This window comes from Carassius auratus, chromosome 35 (assembly GCF_003368295.1).
Source record: "Carassius auratus strain Wakin chromosome 35, ASM336829v1, whole genome shotgun sequence".
Taxonomy (NCBI): domain Eukaryota; kingdom Metazoa; phylum Chordata; class Actinopteri; order Cypriniformes; family Cyprinidae; genus Carassius; species Carassius auratus.
The window spans coordinates 5959346-5973779 of record NC_039277.1 but is presented as its reverse complement, the minus strand read 5'-3'; the positions used below and the strand labels follow the sequence as shown (position 1 = coordinate 5973779).

General features: G+C 36.7%; 1 protein-coding gene across 2 annotated transcripts in view; it reads right to left on the bottom strand.

Annotated features, from left to right (window-relative positions):
- Nucleotides 1-14183, bottom strand: part of phf24 (PHD finger protein 24) — a 29335-nt gene extending 15152 nt beyond the window's left edge. For both annotated transcript variants that reach the window (XM_026219478.1, XM_026219479.1), the window contains exons 1-2: nucleotides 13825-14183; nucleotides 2956-3383 (exon numbers count right to left, since the gene is read on the bottom strand). In XM_026219478.1, coding sequence (XP_026075263.1) covers nucleotides 2956-3381 — 426 coding nt within the window. In that variant the 5' untranslated portion in view covers nucleotides 3382-3383; nucleotides 13825-14183. The remainder of the gene's footprint in view (nucleotides 1-2955; nucleotides 3384-13824) is intronic.
- Nucleotides 14184-14434: the final 251 nt, after the last annotated feature.

Sequence of the window (14434 nt, the reverse complement as noted above, 5' to 3'; positions counted from 1 at the left end):
CTCAGTCTTTGCTCTTCAGACTGTGACATGTGTCTCTGAGGAGGGTGAGGATTGTGATATGAGCGCGGGGGAGAGAGGTGCTGTATTTAGAAGCGGGACGATCAGAAGAGTCAAAGAACGTCACCTTGCCACTGAGCCTCTGAAGCTGAATCTGACTCAAGCTCTGCATCAGTACTCTCAGCATCATTCTATACTCTATACACTGTGTGACCTAAAAATAAACATCCTCATTTTTATTTCTTTTAAGGACAGAGTTTATTTATTTAGCAAAAGTTTTCATTCCCACAATTATATTCCTGTCACTAGTGCCTTTTTGTTTATCCATTTTCCTGAACCATATTTGAACATCAGCAAATGCATCTAGACATAACTCACAAAGACGAGCCAAATTTCATCTCATTCTGCCTGCTCTTATGTCTTTTATATCTGCTGAGAGAGAGAGACTGAGGATAAACAAAAGCGTTCTGTTGAGTGGAGTTGTGTGGAGTGACTCTTCTCCGGCTCGTTATGAGGCCTGGCCCCATCACCGCAAGCTTCAGTGACCCAATTCATTTCAGACTGATCCCAGACGCCAGCGCAGCTCACACAGCCAGGTTTTTCCAGCACAGCCTATACCTGCTGCCCACACACTGTCAACAAACCTGAGCTGCCATTTAGGCTGAGCTGGGAACAGCTTCCCTTACTCACAATCTTGACATTTTCTCACATCCATGTGTCACAGAACAGGTTTCAGCTCCGAATGGAAGGATAACTTTTTTAGCTGGAAGGAAAGCCAGACTAGTCTGTATATATTTTAGTTTTAGTATAAGTTATTATTACTATATGCAGTTGTAGGTAAATAACCAGATATGAAGGTTAAGGTTAAGAGAAGTTGTTCGAGAGGTGTGGAGCTCACGATTGTTGCTATAATGTCTCATTTTTTAGGCTTGGTGTCCAATATAGTCAAAATAAATAAATAAATAAATCAAATATATTTACAAATGTAATTCTGTAATATGTAAGTATATACAATCATGTAATATATAAGTGTATAAAAATATAGTATATAAAAATTAATTACCACAAATACATATGTATAAATATGTATCATATAACACCCCCCCCCAAAAAAATAAATAAAAAAATGAATAAATAATAAAAAAATAAAAAAATTTAATGCTGATTTGGCTGTTTAATGTACTTAAATAAAATGTTACTTTTTATCACAAAAATATAATAATTATAATAATAAAAAAGAATACAAATAAATAAAAATATAATCAAATACAATAAAATAAAAAAATAATAATAAAATAAAAATAATTCAATATTTTTTTTACAATTGTCTATTTAATAAAAAAATAAAAAAGATAAAAATGACAAAAATTTATTTAGAATATTTAATTATAATGTCAATTACCATTATAAATTATAAACATTAATAATAATTGGATAATAATCCAAACAGCTTGTCCAATGTATGGTTAAAGGGATATAATGAAATAACATGAATTTATAAAATATTTAATCAAATTTTTATAATAATCATTTTTAATACCAGTTAATACCAGATAAATAAATTTAAAAAATCTATTTAATAAAAATGTACAAATAAATAAAATTATGCTGTCAATTACCATTATAAATATATTTAAGATAATTATTCATCCATCCATCCATTCATTTATTCATTCATTCTACAAACCGCATGTCCTACTAGATGCAGGATCAAAGGGGACATAAAAAAAAAATATGATCATATGATGTGATTTCAAGTTGACCTATCGCTTTGGAGTGTTACAAGCTGACTGTGCACAGATAAGATCCCTGAAGTTGGAAAGACTAAAGACTCAAACCCAAAGAGATATTCTTTATCAAAGTTAAGACTCTGCCACGCCCCCCTAAAATGCTTCATTCAAACACCCCCCACATGTCTACGTCATGATGTGAAAATATTTGCGTAATGCTGCCCAAGTGTTCACATAAAGAAAGAAGGCGTTGGTTTCAGTAACCACAGTTAGTGTTGAAGCAGTCATGTCAGGGAGATGCTGTGTGTATCTAGATGAAATCAAAAGCAATTTATTTGGCCTTCTGAAAGTAGATGCATTTAGGAATCTTTAAGATTACTTACAACAGAACAGCAACGCATTTTTTTGGATTACCATTTGGTTAACCTAGGAGAGGAGGTCATTCTGACTTTGCTGCGAAGATCTGGCGCTTCTGAATCAGCTACTGTAAGTATGTTTGCTACTGACTGTTCAAATGTGGAGTTTTGCACAGTGTGTGTGTGATTGTGTGTCACAGGCACACATGTGAGAGAGAGAGAGAGAGAGAGAGAGAGGGTCACAGTGTAGTCTGTGGCTTGTGTACTGAAACACATACGAGTTTCATCACGGTGTCTGTCACGTGACTCTGTTCCCCTTTTGGGCTTGAACTGGTGGTAAAACTAAGGACATTATTAACTGTCTTTACATTTATTTTGAAAGATGAAGCTCTGGATTATGGAAAGGGGCGTTACATTTCTAATGAGTGCGTGGGGTGTTCGGCCAATCACAATGCACTGGGTCGGTTGGCCAATCAGAGCAGGCGGCGCTTGTCAGAACGAGGGACTTTGTAGAAAACGACACGTTTGAGAGAGACGGGGCATAGTACCTACAATAATGTACAGTATTTGAAAAATAATGTGTTTTTTGAACATTACATCATGTCAACATATTCTGTTACACCAAATACACAAAATAATGATCTTCAAAAAAAGCATCATATTACCCCTTAAAAAATGATATATTAATGATATATATGATATATCCCAAAATTTTTATATATGTAACTATTTATTTTTTACTTTAATATGCACGAAAAGATGTGCATAAGTAAAAGATAAATACTTCTATAATAAACATACTTCTGATAACAGATGAGCAGGAATATAGAAGACCCCCCAAAAAATGTAATGTTTTATTTTAGCCATATTACCTGCTCTCTTTGCTCAAGTGGCACATCTACCGGTTGGTCGTCGTTGGCCTCTCTCTTTGGCCGCACAAACGCAGGAGGAATGAGCTGATGTGCCTTCTTTAGATCCTCAGGCTCCACCCCCTTCCCATCACGGAGCCGCCCCCAAGCCTCCTGATTGGCCTTATGCTCTTCTCTGGGCAGAGCTGAGGGCTGCTGATTTGGTAATGACCCTGGTTTGCTGTCCTCGTCTTTCTGTTCAGTGTGCTCTTTGTTAGTCTGGTGGGATCCATCAGCAGATCCATCTCCGTTCTCGACTATGACCTCTTCAGTGTGAGCCACAGCCGCTGGAGCCGGCCGGTCCTTCAGACTGTCTTTAAATGCAGACACCACCGCGCTGCACTTCTGCACCTTCTCCACCTGCTGCTTCTTGGACATCAGCACACCCATGGCTGCAATACAGTAACACAGCAGAAGCTATTTTCAACATGAGACATTATCATATCATATCAGGCAATGCAATCACCTATGGTGGTTATTTCAGCAGGTTAAGCTTTAAAATCCACATTATATTAATCAAGTAAAGAGAGACGGTTCTCATTCATGCTGCGTCAGTGTTAGCACCCTGTTGCGTAACAAATAATAAGGTTGAAAACAAGACATGCTCTATCGACTTTGTCTCTAAATCATTGCTCTGGCAAAATACGCCCACATGCTGGATTAAGCAGATTTTGTGAACCACAGCAAATGTGCTGCAAATCACCTCACTAGAGCTTTCTTAACACAGATCGCTCATATTATTGATCATTGGGAGGCTTGGTGTATCTCGTATTGGTCTGCTGCCATCACAGATCATCATTCACAATAGTCCCAATCCCTAAATACTGTTGCAGATTACAACACGCGACTCCAACAATAAAGTTAGAAGCTGTGTAGAAAGAATCTCTCACGGCAAGTCACTAATGCACGTCTTCTCAACTAATATGAATACAAAACACAGATGTGAACTAAGAACATCGACATACAAGAGAACTAGCTACAGCCTGTCCACACACAAAACTTCTCTCCTGCGTCAATGTGAGTCCTTTTACAGAATTATGCACACAACTGCAAATTATTGGCAAACTGAATGGGTGAACACACACAAATTCACAGGCACGTCATGCCAGAGACAGCCTGGATAACATGTTACTGCTTAAAGGGATAGTTTACCCAAAAAGGAAAATTATGTCATTAATAACTTACCCTCATGTCGTTCCAAACCCGTAAGTCCTCCGTTCATATTCGGAACACAGTTTAAGATATTTTAGATTTAGTCAGAGAGCCTTCTGTCCCTCCATTGAAAACCTATGTACGGTCTACTGTCCATTTCCAGAAAGGTAAGAAAAACATCTTCAAAGTAGTCCATGTGACATCAGAGGGTGAGTTAGAATTTGTTGAAGCATTGAAAATACATTTTGGTCCAAAAATAGCAAAAACTACGACTTTATTCAGCATTGTATTCTCTTCCGTGTCTGTTGGGTTCACGAGTCAAGAACCGTTTCTGTCAGACACGTCCGATTCGAGAACCGAGGAGCTGATGATACTGCGCATGTGTGATTCAGCGTGGAGCAGAACGACACACAGAGCGTCTGAACCGAACTGATACTTTTGGTGATTGATTCTGAACTGATTCTGTGCTAATGTTATGAGCGTGGGTAAACCGAAGGCTTGAATCAAGGGCAATCATCGCAAATGACGTCATTACGTCGAGCGCAAAAGAACCGGTGAACCATTTTCTTCAACCGGTTTATTGAATTGAACTGTCCGAAAGAACCGGTTCGCGGAAAAGAACCGAACATCCCATCACTACTGGTGACCCGAAAACTGATGCAACCAGATCTTGACTCGAGAACGAGTCAATCTTTTGTTCGTCATCGGGCTCGGCTTCATGTTCATTTTCAGTTCTCTCTTCACATGAGTTCAATCAGTGTACTGTTCGAGTAAATGAATTATTCTGGGATATTGGTTTGTTTTAATTCAGAGGGAGTGTCAGCTACATTAAACAAGTTAACAGCTTAAGTCATTTGTGGATGAATGCTTATTTGAGACGAGAACCGTTTCAAACGATTCAGTTCAATTTGGTGAACTGGTTCAAGAAGATCCGGTTACATCGAATGATTCGTTCACAAACTGTATATCACTACACTGCAGTGAACGCGCTCACAACAGACCCGGAAGAGAAGACAATGCTGAATAAAGTCGTAGTTTTAGCTATTTTTGGACCAAAATTTATTTTCGATGCTTCAACAAATTCTAACTGGGAGGCATACATATAGATAGATAGATAGATAGATAGATAGATAGATAGATAGATAGATAGATAGATAGATAGATAGATAGATAGATAGATAGATAGATAGATAGATAGATAGATAGATAGATAGATAGATAGATAGATAGATAGGTATAGATAATGTACATACTTTACTGTAAGTTCCTTTTTCAGTTTCCATTTCGGTTCAAATTCAAACTCATTAACTGCAAGGGAGCCAATTCTCAAATTATGATCTTTTTCCAACCCTGTTGGAACGAATTTGAAGCATTTAGCTTGGTGCATTCCATTCTAGTGTTGGACATTAACTGTGGTTTAGCTTGTCCAAAGCAGACATCAGATAATCTTGAATGTTTTCTCCATCCATTCAGCCTTTTCTCGGGGTAATGGTGTGAAACTGCTTAAGTTGGCATTCTCTCGCCTTCTAAATGCACAGTACATGCCTCTGAATTTCAATGGATATTTCCTTCCCTCATTTATTCTTAATTCCTCTGACCTGTCACGTTCTTCTCTGTACCCACCTAAACAATCCACTCTGTTTGTGCTTTTTGTGCCATTTGTTCCTGCAGGCAGCATCTGAAAATGAACTTTAATTATGAGGGAAATCAAGGAGGCAGTGCTGAGTCTGCTCTCATCAAAGCTCTGGGAGTGACAGAGGTTTTTGCAGTAATTACCCCCGTCAGTATGATGTACTGTACCCTGCTACAGCTCAGCGTGTTCTGATAGATGTCACATCAGCTGGCTGAGGGAGGTTTAATGTCTTGTCACCAAACTAATGAATGTGTATCTTTTAGGCACAATCTCAAAGCTGGCAGCTAACTGCATATATTACAGTCTGGGAATAACATTACTTCTCTCTTAAGTCAATAAGCTACTTTAAAACTGTAGCTTGTTTCTAAATTACATCCAGGCAACCGTTCAGAAAACAACCAGGATTGCCAGTTAGGGTGACAGAATTAATCACTATTTAAACATATTTATTTACATCAAATACCACCAATAAAGCTATCAAAGGTGATTTAGCTGGAATTTGACTCATTTTAATATTGTTTTTTAAAACAAAGAAAATTTAATGGATTAGTGCCAAAAGAATCTGTGATTTTTTTTTTATGTATTAATTAAAACCTTTGAAATGGCTTTTCTTTTTGAAATGGAAGACTTTTCTGCCACAGACAGTTAATTTCAACTTCTTTTCTCACAATTCTACGTTTGTTGTTGTTGTTGTTTTTCAAAAAAGTCCATTAAAGTTAGATAATAAAGTCATTTTCAACTTTTTTCTTGCAATTGTGAATTCATCTTAAAATTCAGACTATTCTTCTCAGAATTTTGTGTTTATGTATTGAAATCATGAGATAACATATCTCACTACTTTTTTTCGCAGAATTGCAAGTTTATATCTCACAAATCTGTGTTTATATCTCACAATTATGAGTTTATATCACACAATTGTCTGTCACGAATCCAGTCTACGCACTTCCGTTCACTCACCACCAGAGGTCAGCCGCTCACTACATGGACACTACAAAGACTGTTACACTATACCCAGGACTACATTTCCCATCATCCATTGAACACTGATTGCACACAGCTGTAACCAATCACATGCTCACCTGAACAAAACGCCTACCCAATCCTACTCAAGTCGTTGCGTATTGTTCTGTATTTACCACTCTCCCTGTGTTAGCGTCATGTTTAGTCATAGTTTCGTCTTGCCTGTTTTCCTGTGTTCAGATTCTTGCCTGTGATCTTGGATTACCCTTCTGTCTTGCTGTTTTGGACACCATTTGCCCCTGCCTGGATTATTGCTGTGTACCTGGATTATCTCTCTTTGCCTTGCCCTGTTGGATATTGTTCACTGTCAACCGAACCATGCCTGTTTACTGGAATGCTCTTGTGTTTTTCCCATGCCATACCTGTTTTACTGGTGTTTGTGACCTAGTCTTTTAATAAAAAGCATGCATATGGATCCTCACGTCACATTCGCCCTGTTTCACAATCACTCAGAAGAGTAAGATAGAATTGTGAGATGAAAAGATAAAACTTTTCAAGCTTCCATACCAACATAAATATTGACTATTCACAATCAAATGGATAAAACACTTTAAAACTTTCAAACAATTAATAATTTTAAAAACGTCCGTATGATTTTCAAATTTCAAACTTTCATTTCTCTTTGGAGTGTTACAAGCTGTCTGTGCATAGGTAAGATCCTTAAAATTGCCAAGACTACAGTTTCATTACCAGAGAAATATCTTTCTAAAAGTTAAGACTCGTCCCTCTAAAACACCTCGTTTAAACACGTTTATGTCACTGTGTGGGACGATTTGCATAACACCACCCAAATGTTCACACAAAAAGGTGTAACTTTGATTTTCACTGTAGTATTGTTGCCACCGCCGTGTAGTGAAGATATGATCATATCATGCATTCCCATTTGGAAGCACTCATTGCATCAGCCTGGGAAAGTGTAAATGCAATTTTGTTTCCCGGCAGACCTGCACACCCGATGAGTGGAAATTGCATAGAAGCTAGACAATCAGTTCATAGAGCTGGTGATTTCAGCAGGCAATATGCATCAGAACATATGAGTGCATAAACACTCTGATGCTAGAACTAGAACTGTGGCACAGACGTAAAACTGTGACTATGCAGGGATGGATGAAGAGTCCTCAGAGACAGGAGGCAGAGGAAGACAGAGGTCATCGCAGGTCTCCTCGAGGAGAATAAAAGACGAGAATCTCTTGGGCTACAGAGCCCCTGTAATAATGTCTGAGCCAGTCCCTTTGTGAAACCTTTATGAAAATGACTTCTGGCTAGAAATCCTACTGGATCCCAAAACTCACACAGATTATAACATGTTTATTCCAGTGACGGTCGATGCTTTCGGACGCAGGGAAAGCAATAACTGCCAAACAGAGAAATTACTCAATGGAAATAACTGCCTAGACTGAGTACTAGACTTTTTATATTTTATGAATTTTTTGTCTTTTCCATTTATTATTTATTTTTATGTTCATGATTTTAAAATGGATTTGTAAGTTTTTTGCTCTCTCTTTATAATGCTAATGTAAAGCACTTTCATTTATTATTGTGTATGCTGTAAAAATACAGTTGTCGTGCCTACGGATAAAAGAAAAGATTCTGAACATTAAATTGATGTATTATGACTGGCAAAAATACATCAGATTACAAAAATAAAATTGTTTGGGATGCAAAATGCTCAATAAGCAATCAGATTCTGACTGTTTTCTTAAAGTGCCAATATTATGTCATTTTGAATATTGCCTTGTAAGCAGTGTAACGTAGCTGTACAGTATGTGAATGTAAACGAACTGCAAAGCTGTCAAGTCGGAAGTGCATGATAAGTAGTTATTGTCTCACAAAAGAAATAATCAACTTTTAACAGCCTAAATGAGTCATCAGTAAATCGAATCCCACACTACAGGGTAATGTATTTGCATAACGCCCGCCTTGGTACTATTACTTGATCTGCTCTCTTAAACACTGTGGCTTATTCATTATCATGTCAAGAAGGTAGGGATGTAACAATGCACCGCTGGTTGAAAATCGATACAAATATGTGACGATTCAAGTTGTTTGAGATGTTAAACAAATAATGATACATTTGGTTTGGGGGTTTATATGAACGTATCTCTGAGAAGAACTGTCTTTAGAAAAGTTTAGATGATATTTTCTTTTCATCTTGCCTCTCTTTAATGCATAATATTTAAAAGTGCAGGACTTCTTTGTTTACAGCTGCAACCAAGGAAATGCTGTATCTGCTGTTCCATAAGCGCCATCTGCTGTCAGAGAGTAAATTTGCATCTTATTCAGCCCTTCTGCTGTGTTTGTTTCATTCAGATATGTTTATCACATATAGCATAATTTCACTAAAGTCAGACCATTATGTTTTTTGTTTAAAATTTTTAATTTATCAATACAATCTAATTTAAATAAAAAAAAATGCTTCTGGTTTGTGTTTAAAATGCATTTTAAATAGAGCACAGGCAAAGCCTTAGTTTCAGATTTCAGAGAGATTGCTTTCATTTGAATTATTTATTTGATTTGAGATTTGTTTTAAATTTTCTATTTAGTTTTGAAATTTGCTATGCTTCATTTTTTTTTACGAATAAATGTTCAGCATTTTGTCTGAAAAATAATTAAAGGACACCTTTTCATTTATAATTAGTCTTAAATCTCATTTTGTAAAAAATGTGAGAAAATCGTATTGTGAAATCAGTATCGTGAATCGTATCGCATTGTGAGTTGAGCGAATCGTTGCATCCCTAGTTATTACATTTTTATTTTCACTTCCGAATTATGAGGTTGCAAAGAATCAGTGGTTAATTTTTTTTCTCAATGTACCATTGAGAGGAGGGTTTTAGAGAGACTCTAAACTTAGAACTGCTTAGAATTAATATTTTGAGTATCAATGGAAAATGGGGTGATATTAAATGCATATTTTGATTCAATGAAAGTGTATTTTGACCTTGCATGCATGTAAACCTATTTTAGAACACTCCCAAAACAATATTAGGAACCTTAAAAAGGGCATAATGGGGCACTTTAAATCTCTGCAAGGATGTTGCCTCTGGAAATAGAAAGAACAGCATTTGTATTCTGGGCCACACTTGTGAATTTTAAATGAAAGATTTGCAAATATCCCATTTTATGGTGAGTTTGACACAAGAGCTGTAACCACTTTGCCAGGATTGTAATAATAAGAGAATCAAATATTGGTCGACTGCTCATTTGAATATGGAGATGGAGGTCTATGGTGATTGACACCTGAGAAAACGCTTTTTCCGTAACCGATGGGCTTCCCAAGGTATGTGATTCAGCGAATGGATTTTATTAAAACCAACCTGAATGTTGTCCTATATCCAGAAGTAAAGATTTGAAATTTATCTTCGGAATATTAAGATGCTTTACTAATTAAAATAAGGCATTACTATAGTTGACGCACTAGGCTGATTATTAAACTGGAACAGGTAATGTGTGACACCTCAAGGAAAGCATGAAATAAATTATCCATTATTAAAACCCCTGCACAAGCAAATACAATACTGAATTCATATACAAGACAATTATCATTTTTTATTATTATTACACAGGGGAAAATCAAAGTCCCTGAGAGTGATTAGATTTTAAGTTTTGCACTAAAGGGTCAGCAATCTCACAGAAATAAAAGAGATCTCAAAGGATTCAGTGTATTTTTGGGCAACAGCTGTCTCACCAACACAGATCACTAACAGGCCAGCTATACTTCCCTGAAAAATTTAGATGACTCTCCTGAAAAAGAAATGAAGTTGGGGGCGGTGGGGAGTCATGTACAAAAACTCACAGCCATGTACACAGCTCAGCTGTCTCTGTTTCTCTCTACTTGACATTTGACTCAGACATAAATATATAAATATATTTTTATATTTATCTTCATTTTATATATATTTATATTTTAATACAGTAATGTGTCAGAACAGAAATGTGTTAGTTTTACTTTTTATATGGACAGACAGATAGACAGATTTGTGGACCTCAGAGAACAGTACAATATAATAAAAAAGGCAGTTCATGACCCCTTTAAATCACATTCATCCTTTGAAGCACTGGTTATTATCTACGCTTGTTTTCAATATCATGTTGACATATACGTGTCCTCTTGGAGTTTATAGGCAATTATCAATCTGAGTGAGGCATCTGTCTGCACAGATGTTCAGTACAGATGTTCAGATGTTTCAGATGTTCAGATGTACATTTACTTCATATAAAGGTAACCATTGCCTCTTCTAAGTGCTCATTGTACATCTTTATACCAAACAAAGTTGATGAAAAAAGAAAGAGAAACAAAAAAGAATAGCTCCAATACCTTTTATTCGTATCTTGTAAGCTAAATATTTTGTCAAAAGGCAGCAAGAGATGTAGAGAATGAATCATTTGTGAATCTGACTAATCTGAACGTTTTTATGAATTCAGGAAATTCTCCAGTACTCAAACAATTGAAAAATAGCGTATATTTGGGGAAAAAAATACTGTACATTCTTGAAAATACCTCCTTTGTTGAAGAAAGAAATTCCTGCGGCAATACAAAGGTGACTACATGTACAGTACATAGACCTTTGGATGAACTGTCCCTTTAAATTCAGAGTAACTTGTAGCATGGTGAGTTACAGTTTCAATAATTGAATCATTACAGAAGTTATACTTATTTACTACAGCAAAACACAAATGTTATGCATTGCAACTACATGTGCACCAGCCTTTGTTTTTCCCTCTAATATTATTTTAATACCATGTTTCACAAATCCACTTCGCACTGTCAAGCTGTTGCTGACTCGAATCCAAACAAACCCTGCCCAAACCCTCCCTGATGGCGACAAAGCATTCTATTTTCCATAGGAATGTTTCCCATTGAAGTGAATATCCCAACCCCAAAGGCCTGGAACTAATCACACTAACAAGTTCACGAAGGCCACCTTCTGCCAGTGATTGGAATCACAAACACCCACCAATAAAAAATAAACAGCCAAACTTCAAAAATGAAATCGCCAACACTCTCTGTAACACTCTCGGCTTGTGCCACTTTGGGAACATTTATGAGCGCATAAATGCCATCGTGTCCCACAATGCCTGACCTTAGACAATCAGCGGCCTAAAAGCAAAGTATGCTGGACAAACTATGAGCACAGGGAGTTGAGATTCCTCTCGCACACAGTCCTATGGGTACGGAGGCGTCGCAATCTGGAGGAATTTGAATCTTAATGCATCTAGAGAGAGGAGCCCCCACGTTGGCATTCAGTTCCTGTCAGGCACAGAGTCCGTGCCAGGCTCTCTTCTGAGAGGAGGTGACAATGAGAGCTGCGAGAGAGATGAGGGAACCTAGAGTGTCTGCTGGGTTCCAGACCAGACATTCATGGTGCATTGTGGGTAGGAGGGCAGACAGGAGAGAACAAACAGGAGGGACCTGAAGAAAGGAGGACAGGGCTAATAGCAGAGACTTATTTCAGATAAATCAACTGAACTAATACTAATACTGAACCATTTTGAATAGCATGGAATATGATCGTCAAGAGTCTGATTTGGAAAAGGCTCACAAGGTAAAATGTACAGAAAGTTCAAATAATTCAGTACACTCCTATTAACCTGTATGTTTGGATTAGACCAGTTTTATTTTCTTTATGTTCTCTATTGTTAGCATTTGCATTATCAATAATATAGTTTCTTTTATGAAGAATGATTAATTATTATCATCATTATTATCATCAAGCTCTGGTTTATCAACTTTATATTCATATAACAAAAGATTATTTTAAGTGATATTCAAGTTATTCAAAAAATATTATTTAGCATCACTGAATCAACCTAAACAAATCAACAAATCAAACTGTTACGGGTTAAATCAGGAAGAAATAGCTTGCTAAGGAAATTAATGAAAATAATAGAAAATTAATAATAATAACAATATAGTTATAATTGTTTCTGTTGTTGTTGATATTATAGTAGAACTAGTACAAGTATCATTTCATTTATTATTATTATTATTATTATTATTATTATGCAGGTAGTAATATTGTAATATTTATATAGCTCCTTAAATCTGAAATAATATTACTTACAATATTTATTAAATAATGTTACATTTAGTCATATTTAATATTTTTGTATCACATTATTAATTATTAATAATAATGGTGATTATTGTTGTTGATGATGATGGAGATGATGATGATGATGATGATGATGATGTTATCATTATTTAATAATATGCAGGTTGCAATACCATAATAATGCTCTTCAATTAGGAAATAAGATTGCTTACAATAATTAAATGTACATTTCGTAATAACAATAAAATTATTTATTATTAATATTAATGATTAAAATACTGGTATCTAAAATAAACAAATAAATGGTCAGTTAAAAAAATAATAAAAGGCTATCAGTTTAAATTCTATAAAATCTATAGAAAAAAGTATCTAAATGATTCTCTGAATGCAAGCAGCTCACTTCATCTAATGACTACATAACATCCTGCTGGCTCCTGGACTGTGACGTCAGAAGTGATGCACAAAGGTCTCACACAGAGACCGCAACTGATCCAGAAAAACTTACCTCTGCAGTGCTGTTCACGGGAGCAAGTACACTTTACCACGCGCAAGTTATCGTGTGAAACGTTTCACAGCACATCCAAAACTGTAAATACGTAACGTGCGACATTCAGTGTCAGTGTAAGAAAAGTTAATGCGTAAAGTCTGGCTGCTGCCTATCAAACAGCCTCGTTACACCACTGTAGAACATGATGCAATATAATGCATGGTTCTCATCCCTACCCTTCAAACAGTACTGACCTAGATTGGGATATTTTTCTACACCCACACAAAACTGATGCATGAATGATCCGTCTCGTGAAATTTGCGTCCATGCACAGTAAGTTGCCTGCGTTTATGAACATCAATTTGAATGCATGTTCCATGTTGCACACAATGCATGTCCTACAAGATATTCTAATCGAGGTTGAATGTGGACTGTAAAAATCACAACTGGGCTGATTTAGTTAGTATTAGAAAAGAACTAAGACTAACCTGAAGGAAATGGGATGGTGCTCCGGTACTAGGGACTCGATTTACTTCTGCTCCTCTCACGCGGTGCCAGCAGTCATTTCAAGGTGTTTGCTTTTCGTCAGTGAAGGCGGTCACTGTACAGTGTGGAACCCCGTCAAACAAATATTCCGCAGCCGTGCAAACAGCGTTGTTTGTGAGGCGTGGAGACTGGACAGCTCCGGTGCTGAATTCTGCTCAACTTTGCTGTGGACACTGTACAGTTCGAGTAAATAACACAAGCCTAGTAAAAGTTGTGCCTGCTGCTGCTTCTGACTAGCCCGCTAGATTCGAGAGGGTCCAGTGTTCTTCCAGCCTCTTCAGGGAACTAGTTTTCAGCCTGCGAAAGGAGACGTTTCATTGGTCTGTTCAAATGACGTTGGCACTGGGAGATGAGATGAGCCAATCCATGGAGTATGGAACCAAGACATGTACATACATCGCCTTGTTGATTTGGGGGTTGTAGATTATTCTACTATATTTCCAAAAACCAATGCTGGATATCTAGACAACATGATGTGCACGTACAGTCTTGGCTAATTATATACAATTAATTAAACTCACCTATATGCTCCAAAACGGTCATAATGTAGTC